Below are 13,873 nucleotides of genomic sequence, written 5' to 3' on the forward strand. Positions count from 1 at the left end.
CCCCCATTTTAGGTAGCCAATGTCTAAGTTGCCCTTTCCTAATTTGAGACTACTCAGTGTTCCCTTGTTCTGTTTGAATTACGGCCTCTTAGTCTGTGTACAGTTTCCTCATGAGCACAATTAAGTGTTCCGGAATACTCATTCTTTGCAATGTTATCCACACTTGTCATGATCCACACAATTGAAATCCTTTGCATAGTCAATAATACAAAGGTAAACATTTTTCTGGTATTCTCTGCTTTCCCAAGATCCATCTGACAGCAATGATATCCCTTGTTCCACAGCCTCTTCTTAATCCGGCTTGAACTTCTGACAGTTCCCATCTGTGTAGTACCCAACTTCCAAACTTTGTTTGCTGTTCTCTGGCCTTATTGGTTTATAGCCTTTTAAAAATCTTTTGCTGTCATTTTTTCAAGTTTGGGGACTTTAGTAAAATATACTCTATACATTCAATCTATCATTTTTTTCTGGCGTTATTTTTCTTTCATGCTTTATTCCTCAAAGATACACAAATGAATTATCTTCTCATTGTTAAATATCACTTGTGATTTACTTATCCTAGTTTGGTGGGGTTTTTTGTTGTTGTTGTTATTTTTAGGGTACGCATTTCTAAGCCACATTGTGTTTTACTTATTTGACTGTTTTAAAATACTCTTTATGATTCTGTCTCCTTTTTACACTTGTTCTCAGCCAAAAGTCAGAGAAGCAATTTTTTTCACTGCTTTTCTTTTTCTGTGCTCTATGAGCAATATGAATTAGAAAACATAAGGTCTTAGAAGGAAAAGAAAGGCGCTTCAAACTGCAATGTTTATCATCGTCTATAAACCACCAAACAGTTGGATTTAAGTATTTAAGCAAATCTTTCTGTATAAGAGCTTCTCTTTGACAACAAAGGTTAGACTAAGCCCTGTCATCTTTCTAACCCAAGGAATGATGTTATGTTTGTCACACTTTTTTTTTTTTTTTTCAATAGTTCATCCTGGTCTTTTTTGTTTTTAAAATTTTTATTGTGAATAGAGTGATGTCAAATGATTTTTAAAGTTCTTCAAATTTGTAATTCCATCTTTATTGTGTTTTGTTCTCTGGGAATTTTAGAAGAAGCCTGACAGGGGGTGCTCTGCTAAGCCAATCTTGATTTGTTTCCCCTTCGCAGGCAGTCTTGATGTTTGCTGGGTTTTTAGGGTTATGCCTTTTCCTCCAGGCCAGGTCACTGCCACCTTTCCAACTACTACGGTGCCACACAGACTGTGTAGGCCCTTTTATGCATCAACTTTCTGAATGCTTGTAAACCATGTAACAGTATCGATTTGTTTATATCCTTTGATCCTATAATTTCACTTTTAGCAAACTAAGTATTGTAAACATCCTTGTGTAGAGCTATTGGATAATCACTGGACTGTTAACAGTAAGATCCGCAGTTCAGACCCATCAACTGCTTCTCGAAACCCCCTATAGGGTCACTATGAGCCAGAACCAACTTGATGGAACCTAATAATAATAATAAGCATAGAAAAGTGGAATTCCACTTCTAGAATTTATTCTAAGAGAAATAATCAATGGCTTGGACAATGTATAAATACTACTGTTGATGTTAGGGAGAAATCAGTACAAACACTGATTATTCCAATAGGAGTTTCAGTTTAATCCAATGTTTCAGTTTGAAGCTGTGCTGAGGCAGAAGCTTGAAATGAAATCTAAATCAGACCATCTACTTTTTAACAAAATGCAGCTTCTTTTGGAAATCTTCTTTGCTTTTCCATGCAGCATCTTAGGGAAACAGTTTAGCATGGATTTAAGAATAGCATCTACCATCCAACAGTGACTTCAAGTCCTTACTCCACTCACTAGCTGACCAGCTGTTGAAACCTTGGACAAGTTACTTACTTTTTTATAAACCTCATCTTTAAAATGAAACCAATAATAGTTCCTACCCTGTATGGTTATCACCAGGCATGACATAAGCCATATAAAAGCCCTTGGCATGTGGTACAAGGTCAATAAACACCAAGATTCCCTTCACCCAGCTCCGCCAAATGCATGAGACAGGGAGGAACAGTATTGTCCAGTAGGAACAGAAGCACCCAGTATGCAGTGCTCTGCATGGGGTGGGTGGGGGCTGGGGGTGTGTGATACTGTCTCCCACCCCACCCCCACCTTTGAGCTAGTCAAAACATCCTTTATGCCCCTTTTAGCCCTCCCTCTCTTTCTCCCCAGAGGTATTCTGAAGTTGGCATGTTTCTGACACGTGTATATTCTCATACATTTACTTGCTGTTCGTATCCCATAACCAACACAGTATAAGGGGGGGTATGTAAAAAATGACAGAATGGTGCCGTGCTGCGTTTGTGGTTTTGCTGCTTGCTAGCTACACTCAGGCTGTTTCTGTCATGTGTGTTAAGTGTAGCTCTAGCCCACTCATTTGACCTGCTATAGGCTACTGTGTCCTGATAATGTGCCTCACTGGACTGACCAGCCCTCTGCCGGGAGAGAGTGGGTTGTGAGTATTCTGCGTAGCGGAGCTGCTCATCTCCTTGAGCACTTGCCGGGTGCGTTCTCCTGGGCAGACACCTAGAAGTGAAACGGTGTACCAGCATCCTCAGCTGTACTGATGGGTAGCCTCAGATTGCTCTCTAAAGTGGGTCTATCAGTATATCGTCCCACTCATATTGTACTCATCCATTCCTTCCCAGCATCGTGTCTTCACATAACCGACATCTCTGGTTCTGTCTCTCCTCATTTCACCATCTGTGGAGTACCACTCATGTGCTTGCCACTGAAGGCACCAACGTGAACACGGACCGGCCTGCCTTCAGGAAGGTCATGATCTAGAAGGGAAGTGGGTGTGTAGGGGGAAAAATGGGTCAGAAGTAACCCAGGAAAGACAGTGACCTTCCAGCCTGATTCTGGTCCCGCAGCTTTAGGGTGCCTGGGAGGAGTATGGTTACACCCCTCCCCATCCCACAGTCCAGCTGCATTTAGTAGCTCATGGGCCAAGTGCTATTCAGCTAAAGATCTTCCTATCACTCCAGTAGCTCTGCATTTCCAGGGAAGATGTTTACTCAATCTGTGTTCCTTCTGGCTTTTCCTGGCAAGATGGAAACCTGGTGCAGCTACTAGTCTGTTTTGCAAGCTCCACTACCATGATCCTCTTTGGGTAAGACACAGTCATTTGCTTATTTTGCTTTTCACCTTCCTGGGTGTGTTGCTACAGGATAAGCACTGAACTGCCAACCACAAGTTCAGTGCTGCAAACCTACCAGCTGCTGCTCAGGAACCCTATACAGGGTTACTCTGAGTCAGAACTGACTCAACAGCACTTAACAACAACAACATGCTATAAGGAATTCTAGAATGACAGGTATTGTTAATGTTTTAGTTGTGATAATGATGGTATTAGGCTTTTTAAAAAGGTTTATTTTAGAGATACGTATTTAGGGATGAAAATTAGATGATGTCTGGGATTTGCTTCAAAATTATGCATGAGGGAAGAAGTGAGTGAGGGATAGCGGAACAAGATTGTTGGTGATATGCAGAGCACAGGGGCGCATCACCATTGCCTCCTGACCCTACCAGCCTGCAGTGTGGATCCTCTGTTCTCGTCACACATCCCTCCCACTTGCCAGTAAAGGGTAGTGGGAGCACCTCACAGAACCACTGCACCCCCTATTTAGCTCTAACGCACCTTATCAGATGATGGGCATCTGTGCTCTGAGGTTACAGAACTTGGGGACGGGATGAGCACCTCCTCAGAGTCCATGACACCCTTCTCCAGGGACTAGTCTCTCCTGGCCTGGAGAAGGACGTCAAGCTGGACAAAGTGAAGGGTCTGCAAAAAGAGGAAGACCCCAACAAGATGGAATGACACAGTAGGAGCAGCCACAATGGCCTTAAACATACCAATTGTGAGGTAGGCCCAGGGCTGGGCAGAGTCTCCTGCTGTTGTGTATGGGGTCACTGTGAGTTGGAGCCCACTCGACGGCACCTCATGCGCCTCTTACCTTATGCTCGGGTTTCTCTGGACTGTGGTGATGGCAGGTTGTACCAGAGGATAGTGCCAAGTGCAAGGGTTAGTGAGCCCCCAGACAGGTCTCGGTGTATCCATGGCCTAGTTCATCTGAGCTTTGATTTCATAGCGATAGCTCTAGCTTCTCATCACATTGTGAAGATTAGATCTGAGATGTGAAAAGCATGTAGCACTCTGTCTGGACTCTCCGTCCTCCTTATCAGTGCCTCAAAGCTGCTCAGTTTCCCTGACCTCTCTTTACACGCCCTGCCCCATCATTCTAACCGTCATCTTCCAAGGCTCACCGCTTTTGCAGCTGCCGTAGACCAGGGCTAGGCGCCCAGTGGCTGCATTCTTGGCTCCTTCTGTAGCCTTGCAGTGAGCTTCAGAAGCATTCCTCTGTGGCCCTGTTCTGTGAGGCCCGTTTCTTGTGGCACTGACTGGCAATGATCTGCTGCCTTTTGCTAGATCCTCTCCCTGACACCACCGAAGTCTTACCTCCATCCATCTTTCTGCCAGCTGATAGACCGTAAGCAGGGTGCAGAAACGCCCCAGTCTTTGGCTTGGTAGCTTTTATCACTCCCCTTTGCAGCCCATCAGGTTAGTCTGTCCCTTAGCCAGGGAACACCTTTTATATTCAAATACTGTTAGATCCAGGGAGACCTGGGGCCAGAAAATGGGGTTTGAAGTTCTGGTTGCTCTCTCTGTGAAACAGTAGGGATACTCTGGAAGGTATCCCGAGGCTGACTTGAGTCCAGTACGTCACCTGATACCCAGCAGGTCTTTCATCAGCGGATGAGTGTAGATCTGAATCTCACTCTGTTCCTGGAAAAGCTGAAAGCCAGACAAATAAAACCAACTTAACGGATTGCTCTCTCGAGTCAGCTAGCTTGAGTCCCATGAGTGCGCTCTCATGCGCTGTGACACGGTCTCTACTGTTCCCAGGACACTCTCTGACCCATCAGACAACCCCATGCACAAATGCTCCTTTTCCTTTTCCTGTAGCCCAGGAGGTGGTTGTTTAGGAAGCAACCCTGACTTGTCTGAGGCCGCTCTGCTGGTAGAATGGCTGGGCAGCCCCTGAGGCCCGCCAGCCAGAGCCGAGCAGAGCCAAACCCTTCTCCTTCTAGGACTGCAGCACACAGCTGCGCTCCCACGTGATCACAACAAAGCTCGCTGTGTTTTGGATTCTAACTGACTTGAGAGAAGTGGAGATGTTTATGCCCTGCTCTGAGAACTGGGACATTTAGTGATGGAGTAGGCACAAGCCACAGTAAGTTTATATTGAGGGCAGAGGGAAGCCTCTGGAAGAACATCGATCACTTGAGTTAGAGAAGAGACTTAAAGGACAGTACCACTGTTTCTAGGAACCGTCATCCTTGGATACAAATAACTCGCCTGGAATTTATTGTCTTTGTGTTTGGCTTTTTACCAACTGCACCCTCCCTTGGAGATATTTTCATAAGCTATGCAAATTTTTTAATATGTTGATATAAAAAGTGTAGCATAGGTTGCTTATGAAAATATCTTGGGGCGGGGTTGGGGAGGAGGTTGGAAAAGCATTTCATGTGCTTTCATTACTTAAAGATTTGATGTGGGTGCAGCCAGCCAGGTGAGACAGTCTGGCAGCAGGAACCCAGATCATGCAGGGCACTCAGAAGAGATTCGAGCTGTGTTTAGACAGCGAACAACTGAGTCTCGTTAGTTTGAGAAGTAAAGGAGAAGGAGAAATCAAAGGTAACTCCCAGGTTTTGGTGTGGGAAGCAGTGGATGGTGGCCTCCTTCCCTGAGCTTTATATTTCCTCACCTGAATTTCTGGTCAATCAAAATTAACCTGTGTGTGCTTTCATGTACAGCTTCAAAGATTCAAGTGAATTAAGCAGATAGGTCTAGTCTTGTTCCTAAAAGAAACTGTGGCATGCCTTCTGGAAACATAAAAGAATGGATCTTTCATTGTCCTCTGCTCTAATTTCTTATAACTAAAAGTCATCCATGTTCTGACACCTGGGTATTTAAATACAAAGAGCACAGGTTTCTTTGGAGATGTGCTTATCACATAAGTTTGAAAGTTCTTAAATAAAAACTGCTTCACAAAAGAATCCCTTTGTGTGCCCAACTGCTGTTAGAGATTAATTGGAAGAATATGTTGGGGCTTACTAGTTTTCTCTCCCAAATACAGGAAATGGAGACAGTTAGGAAGGTAGAGATCCCACCTTACCTGGTCTGAGCTCTGCCTCACATTCTTCCCGGAGAATCTTACTGTCATGGGTTCATCAGCCTAAGGACACACAGGGACGTCCCGGTCACACAGGGACATCCCAGTCTCACACATGCATGAGCTTTGCTGTGGACCATGTGAAAGAATCTGGAAGTCAATTTCTGTGAGCTTCCACATGAGAATACTACTGACTTTAGATGCTCTCCGGGCTCCCGAATGCTGAATAAAGATCTCTCTAAAGAGGAGCAGCTTTCACATCCATATGAGGTTATTGAAAATACCATGGCTTGGATCAGGTGCACCTTAGTCCTCAAGGTGACATCTTTGCTCCTCAACACTTTAAAAAGTTCCTGTGCAGCAGATTTGCCTAATGCAATAAGTCGTCTGATCTCTTGACTGCTGCTTCCGCGAGTGTTGATAGTTGATCCAAGAAGAATAAAGTCCTTGACAACTTAGACAAAGATGTCACCTTGAGGACTAAGGTGCACCTGACCCAAGCCATGGTATTTTCAATAACCTCATATGGATGCAAAAGCTGGACAGTGAATAAGGAAGATCATAGAAGAATTGATGCCTTTGAGTTATGGTTTTGGAGAATACTGAAAGTGCCATTTACTGCCAAAAGAACCAATAGATCTGTTTTGGAAGAAGTGCAGCCAGAGTGCTTCTTGGAGGCCAAGATGGCTAAACTTCATCTCTCATACTTTGGACATGTTGTCAGGAGGGAACAGTCGCTGGAAAAGATGTCATGCCGGGAAAGATGGAGGGTCAGAGAAAAAGAGGAAGACCCCAACGAAATGGATCGGCCAGGTGGCATCATTGATGGCGTCAAGTGTGGCAGCGGTAGTGAGGTTGGCCCAGGATTGGACATTGTTTCGTTCTGTTATGTATAAGGTCATTATGAGTCAGTTCCGACTCGATGGCACCTGACAACAACAACAAAGAGGAGCAGAGATGATGATGATGGTAAGACACAGACTAAGTCACTGCTTAGTATCCTGTTTTCCCTCAAAGACATATCAAAACGGGTCTTAAGGTGTGCAGAATGTCTAACTCTCCATTATTTTCTCTAGAAAGGAAACAGAAACCAAGAGTAAGCTTCCTGCAGGCCAAGAACAGCTCTGTGAAGGCTGAGACCAGTGTCCTCAGCATCTAGCTCAGTGTTTTACATCTGCATATATATGTTGTTGTGAAGTGCCATCAATTCTGACTCAGCAGTCCAGTGTTTATCCTACAGCCCCACACCAGGGCTTCAACTATATAGCTTCCCAAATAAGCTCTTGTTCTGTTCTGACTGAATAAAGGAAAGATGCTAAATCTTCTGGAAATAGGAAGAATTTCCATTAAAATAAACCATCTTAAGTAAAAACTTCTTATTGAAATGTAGCAACTGCAGCAGTCCCCGCTTAGGAAGGAGATCTGTTCCAAACTGTGCCTTTAATAACTTGTAGACCAGCCGAAGCAGGTGCCCATGGAGCTTACCTAGCCTTACTTTGGTGCAAGAAGAGGCTTGGTGTCTTTTCAGTGGCTTGAAAACTGCATGTGCAGCAAGAGAAGGTGATTGTGATGAAGAATTTTTTGTGAATACGGGTGGGTTCAGTCTTTTCCAAGTGAGGGCAAAACATAGCATTAAAAATACAAGTATGAGTGAGCTGTACGAATGCCGGACATTCGTAACCTGGGTACAGAGTCATAACACTGAGGATGTCCCACAAAGTGAACACACTCATGGACCTAGCACCCAAGTATGAGTGTGAGCTGTACAAATGCCGGTCATTCGGAACCTGGGTACAGCATCATAATGCTGAGGACGTCCCACTAAAAGTCAAGCAATAGAACAGTATCTGCACCCAGTCAGTAACAAGGATAACAACTATTGTGACTTCTGACACCATGGTTCTGCATTGCCTGTTTTTGAACTCTCCTCTCACCTTAAACAGAACCATATCCTCATATGTGTCTAGCTGCTTTCGCTCCTCCTAACAGGTGTGAGGTTTGCTCTCTGGGGAGTAAGACGAGTTCTTCTGTTGTCGCCACATGACAGGATCCAACTGACTGACTGACTGACCACCGTGTATTGGTGCCATCTGTTGTTGATGGCTACTTGGATGGTCTCCCATTGGAGACAATTGGAAGTAGTGTTGCTGTGTTTCTGAACCTGTGTTGGTGAATCTGTATCTGCATTTCTGCTAGGAAACAGGTTGTTGTTAAGTGCCGTTGAGTTGATTCCGACCCATAGCGACCTTATAGAGGGTTTCCGAGGAGCAGTTGGTGAGCTTGAACTGCCAATCTTGCAATTCAAACAGTTTTGCAGTTTGGTGCATTAACCCTCAGCACCACACCAGGACTCAGGTAACTTGGTAGCTTTTATCACAGGTAACAGTAGGATAAACACTGCACTGCTACCTGCAAGGTCAGCAGTTCAAGCCTACCAGCTGCTTCTTGGAAACCCTATACAGGGTCACTATGAGTCCGAACTGACTCAACAACACAACAACAATAAAGTATGTGAGTGATCAGATTTAGTTGTTGTTAGGTGCCATCAAGTTGGTACTGACTCATAGCGACCTTATGCACAGCAGAACAAAACACTGCCCGATCCTGGGCCAACCTTGCTACTATTGGCACACTTGAGTCCATTGATGCTGCCACTTGGCTAATCCATCTCGTTGGGGGTCTTCCTCTTTTTCTCTGACCCTCCACCTTACCAAACATGATATCCTTCTCGAGCGACTGGTTCCTCCTGACAATATGTCCGAAGTATGAGAGATGAAGTTTGGCCATCTTGGCCGCCAAGGAGCACTCTAGTTGCATTTCTTCCAACACAGATCTGTTGGTTCTTTTGGCTGACCATGGCACTTTCAATATTCTCCTCCAAAACCATAACTCAAAGGCATCAATTCTTCTATGGTCTTCCATATGTACTGTCCAACTTTCATATGAGGTTATTGAAAATAACCTCATATGGGTCAGGCGCACCTTAGTCCTCAAGCTGACATTTTTGCTCTCAACGCTTTAAAAAGGTCTTATGCAGCAGAATTGCTTGATGCAATATGTCGTTTGATTTCTTGACTGCTGCTTCCGCAAGTGTTGATAGTTGATTCAAGAAGAATGAAGTCCTTGACAACTTCAATCTTTTCTCCAATGATAAGAATGTGTTTGGGGGGTTTTTTTTGGTACAGTGATGAGGATTTTTATTTTCTTTACATTGAGATGTAATCCATACTGAAGGCTGTGCCCTTTGATCTTCATCAGTAAATGTTTCAAGTCCTCTTCACTTTCAGCAAGCAAGGTTGTATCATCTGCATATCGTAGGTTGTTAATGAGTCTTCCTCCAATCCTGATGCCACATTTTTCTTTGTATAACCCAGTTTCTCAGATGACTTGCTCAGCATACAGGATAAATATTAGATGAGTCGGTCTTTTAACCTCAAGGTCAGCAGTTGAAAACTACTAGCCATTCCGTGGGAGAAAGATGAAGATTTTTGCTTCCGTAACCATTTATCCTCGGAAACCCTACGCAGGATGGCTGTGAGTTGAAACTGACTCCACAGCATACCACCACCACCACCACCATAGAGTGTTCACTGACTGCTTTTTCAAACCTAATTGCCAGGTCTTTCTTCCAAGGCACCTCTGAAACCTCCAACCTTTTGGTTACCAACTGTATGCATTAACCATTTGCCCCAGCCAGGACTCCTCTTGGCCAATACTTGGTTTAATATCTCTGTTTTATTTTCATTGAGTACTTTTTCATGTTTGTTTGGATTTTCTCTTTTGTGAAGTGCTTGTTCTAGCCCTTGTACTCCTTTCTCTATTGAGTAGTCTGGTTTTGTTTTGTTTTTTTTTTTGCTGTTTTTAATTTATTGTGGGAAAATAGCCATAAAACATACACCAACTCAACAGTTTCTGCACATTTAGTTACGTGACATTGATTACACTCCTCTAGCTTATTCCGCCACCACTGACATCTCTCTTCCCGTGAGTTAGTCCCTTATGGTCTCCGTGCACGTCCTTTCTGGATATGTGGGATGTAGAAGTCGTCCCCACTCAGGGGCTTCCCTCTTCAAATCAACAGAACTTCTTGATTTTACTTAGCACAATCTGTCCGTTTTGTTCTACAGGATGTAGCTTTTGGTGTCCTTCTGAAAAAAATGTTCTTCTTTCAGATGCTGGAAGAGTTTCTGTTGTTAATGATAAGCCTTCACTGTCAGTTTGCTAAATTTTCCATTTCTGTTGAAATTAGCGTATAAAGGCAGAAGGAACCTTTCCATTGATCTGTGGTTCTGAACCTTTTGCAGGTCCTGGGTCCCTGTGAGAATCCGAGTGGCAGACCCCTGCCCAGAAGCACACATGTGCACAAATCCATTCATTCTCTTACAGTTTCAGGGACTCACAGACTGATACTGAACACTTTGTGGGCTGCTTCTTGTTGTTGTTATGTGCCGTGGAGTCGATTCGGACTCATAGTGACCCAGCATAGAGTTTCCAAGGCTGCAAACCTTTACGGGAGCAGAAAGCTTCATCTTTCTCCCGCAGAACAGCTGGTAGTTTTGAACTGCTGACCATGAGATTAGCAGCCCGATTCGTAACCACTACACTACCAGGGCTACTTGTTAGAGGACCCCTAACGTAGTGCAGCTTGGTCACTTCGCAGATGAGGACTTTGAGACCCAGAGATGGAGTCATACTATAAATTTGTGACCCAGCTGAGACTAGAACTCAGGCCTCTTGTCTCCTGTCCCACAGCTTTTCTTCCCACGCTTCCCACTGGCCTCCAAGAGAGAAACCTGTTTTTAGTAAAGGTAGCAAAGAATGTCTGCATGGGGCTGTTTTGCACTTTTCTGTATTTACCTCCAATGCTTGCACTCTGAGTGTGTGACTAAGTGTTTTCAAGCTGGGCTGGGAATTACCATGGGTGCTGCGTCTTCCTCTAGCTGTGAACGGTGCTCTGGGGCTGCTGTGCTGAAGCTCACCGTGTACAGCACCTCTATGCAGTTGGGCCTCTTGATTGGTTCTGGCTGGAATTTTGAAAAGCCCCTTGTGTCAGAAGTTTCCAGTCTCAGTGCTCAAGTGGGTGGAGTTTACCGGAGTGGCTGCTCCAGGGAGAAAATGAAGAGGATTGAAGGCAGGGGAGGCGGCTTGCGGCTTCTGGTTTCCCAACGAGGCTGGCCCACTTATCAAGGAATAGACACGCTGGGCCAGAGCACCTTGATGTGCTCACTGATGATTTTACTGGGACCCTCCCTGTGTTTTCACTGCCACTGCCTGAGGTTCTCAGTGGACCCAGCAGCTCACAGGAAACAAGGTCAGATGTATTCAAGACCTCACTCCCAGTGTCCAGAACAGCCCTGTCACCTCATCAGCAGAGCATAGCCAGGGATGTGCATTTCAGACTGTTTAGATTTTGGAGTGGAAAAGGCTGAGCCACACCCTAAATCGCACACTAAGTGCTGTCCTCCTCCACACAACTGAGGAGGGGTCCGTAATGCCAGCTATGAACAGGCCCCTATCCAATGTGACAGGTAACACTGCATCCATTGTATCCTTGTCCTCCCTTCCCATCAGCCACACACTTGGGCTGGAAGGTCAGTCACTGAGCACCAACCGTGGACTGGTACTGCTCTAGTGGCAGGCTACAGAGAAGAATAGGACAAGGGCCTGTCCCCAGGGGGCTCACAGCTTAGGTGGCGGACAGGTGGGTGACCTGGCAGACAGGGTAAGCCCAGGTGCCTGCAGTGGCATCGGATTCAGCCTGGGACTGAGGAAGGTACTTCTTGTAGAAGAAACCTGGAGAAGGGTTCAGAGTGTGCTGTTGGGGAAGTGCTGGGCAGGTAGCGGCATATGAGATATTGCAGAAGCTTTGCACTAGGGCCGCTGCCATAGCAGGTGTTACAATACAGGAAAGGGACTGTGGTCCCTAGTCACATCTTGTCTTGATCCTTCCTTAACATTCACATGCTGCCAATATGCTTAAAGCTCAAAAGAGTCCCTTTTCCCAGGGACCTTTGGGTGCTGAAGTCACAAACTCCCCCCTGTGCTGAGCCGCGGTGGCCACAGTCTCTGAGACCCCCCCTAGGTAGTCCTAAAAGAGGCCTCGCTGTAAGATAGTCACACGCAGTAAGCCTCCAATGTCCCACTGTCTCTCTCCTCTCTTTCAGGCATGAAGAAATCCGTGGTCTATAGCTCATTAAAACTACTCAAAATGTGGAGAGGATGGCTGAGGAAAACCTAACTCTGCTCGCTTTTATATGTGCTATGTACAGGTGAATAAAGTGTTTGCCCCTTTTTTGACAGAACAGGGTTGGTTAATTTGATCCATTGCTCAATTTTGAACGTACTGTGGTTGCTATATTTTATTTTTGAAAGGAGTCCTGGAATGGTGCTGTAGAATAAGCACTAGACTGCTAACCTCAAGGTCGGCTGTTTAAACCCACCAGCCGCTCCTCAGAAACTCTATCCAGGACAGCACTTAACAACAACATAAATATCAGACATTTATCAGGATGGGACCCGAATGTATCTGAAGGCTTCACTCAGCAGGAAGGAGCCCGCTTTCACCAGAGCCTCACCGCAGCCTGCACTTCCCGAGGCTGGAGCACAGCACTACCACAGCCATCGTACGCCTGTGCCACTAAGCAGTTCGGAACCAACTACAGACTCAGGAAGTTTGTCTCTTTCTGCCTGTCAACCAGACCTTGGAAGCATCTAATCAGTATCTTAACATTAATCCTATAACATAGGTACTATTATTATCCCAACTTTACATAAAGGAAACTGAGGCTCAGAGAGGTGGGTATTTTCCCAAAGTCACACAGCTAGTAAGTGATAGATCCAGGATCCAAACCCACACGGTGTCTGGATACAGATGCTGTGTGCTTAACCATTACGCTACCTTGCCTCTGTAAGCACATGGCTCAGAAGGTGGTAGCTATTCCTGTTATTACTTTTGTTTGATACCTGTCTCTGGAGGTTCTGAATCTTTTGTTCCCTGCCAGTGAAAAGCCCAGGAAAGGGACATATCCCCATCTGTCTCATGACAGGGAGCACAAGGTTGGTACTTCCAGCCCACCTTCCACTCCACGGGAGAAAGATGAGGCTTCCTGCTCCAGTGAAGATTTACAGCCTCAGAAACCTGCAATGTTGCTATGAGTTGAAACCAACTTCACAGCACTTAACAACAACCACCTAATGAAAAACCTAATTCCTAAAGGAGGCCTTCTCTATAAGCTCAGAGTCCTGGCTTCCACTCAGAACATTTCCCTTTTATGAGCCAGGCGAGCTCTGCTGCATCCGGGCTAGGTGGCCTTGGGCCCTGTCTGGAGCTGCTGCTGACGGTTCGCTTCACCGCTCTGCTCCAGGACAACCAGTCTCTGGGAGTCTGGAGAAGAAATTCACTTGTCAAGACCTCAGATGGAAGAAAGCCCAACACTGGTGAACTGCCTCTGCTCAGAAGTATATGCCAGAGCCCCAGTGACCCCAGGTGGAAGTCCAGAGAGCCAGTGCTGTTACTTGAGCAGAACTTAGAAGAAGCCCTGTTGGTGCTCCCTGGGGTTGCTAGGGCCGAGTCCCTGTGGATTATGAATCCTTACTTCCGTAAGGTACGGTGTGGCCAGTGAGACTTCAAGCCCCTGGTGTCCCACCTGAGCCCT

General features: G+C 45.4%; 1 protein-coding gene across 2 annotated transcripts in view; it reads left to right on the top strand.

Annotated features, from left to right (window-relative positions):
- Positions 1-12,456, top strand: part of TAMM41 (TAM41, mitochondrial translocator assembly and maintenance protein, homolog (S. cerevisiae)) — a 71,485-nt gene extending 59,029 nt beyond the window's left edge. For both annotated transcript variants that reach the window (XM_006872177.1, XM_006872178.1), the window contains one exon: positions 12,383-12,456. In XM_006872177.1, coding sequence (XP_006872239.1) covers positions 12,383-12,456 — 74 coding nt within the window. The remainder of the gene's footprint in view (positions 1-12,382) is intronic.
- The last annotated feature ends 1,417 nt before the right edge of the window (positions 12,457-13,873 follow it).

Source organism: Chrysochloris asiatica, unplaced genomic scaffold (genome assembly GCF_000296735.1).
Source record: "Chrysochloris asiatica unplaced genomic scaffold, ChrAsi1.0 scaffold00186, whole genome shotgun sequence".
NCBI classification, from domain to species: domain Eukaryota; kingdom Metazoa; phylum Chordata; class Mammalia; order Afrosoricida; family Chrysochloridae; genus Chrysochloris; species Chrysochloris asiatica.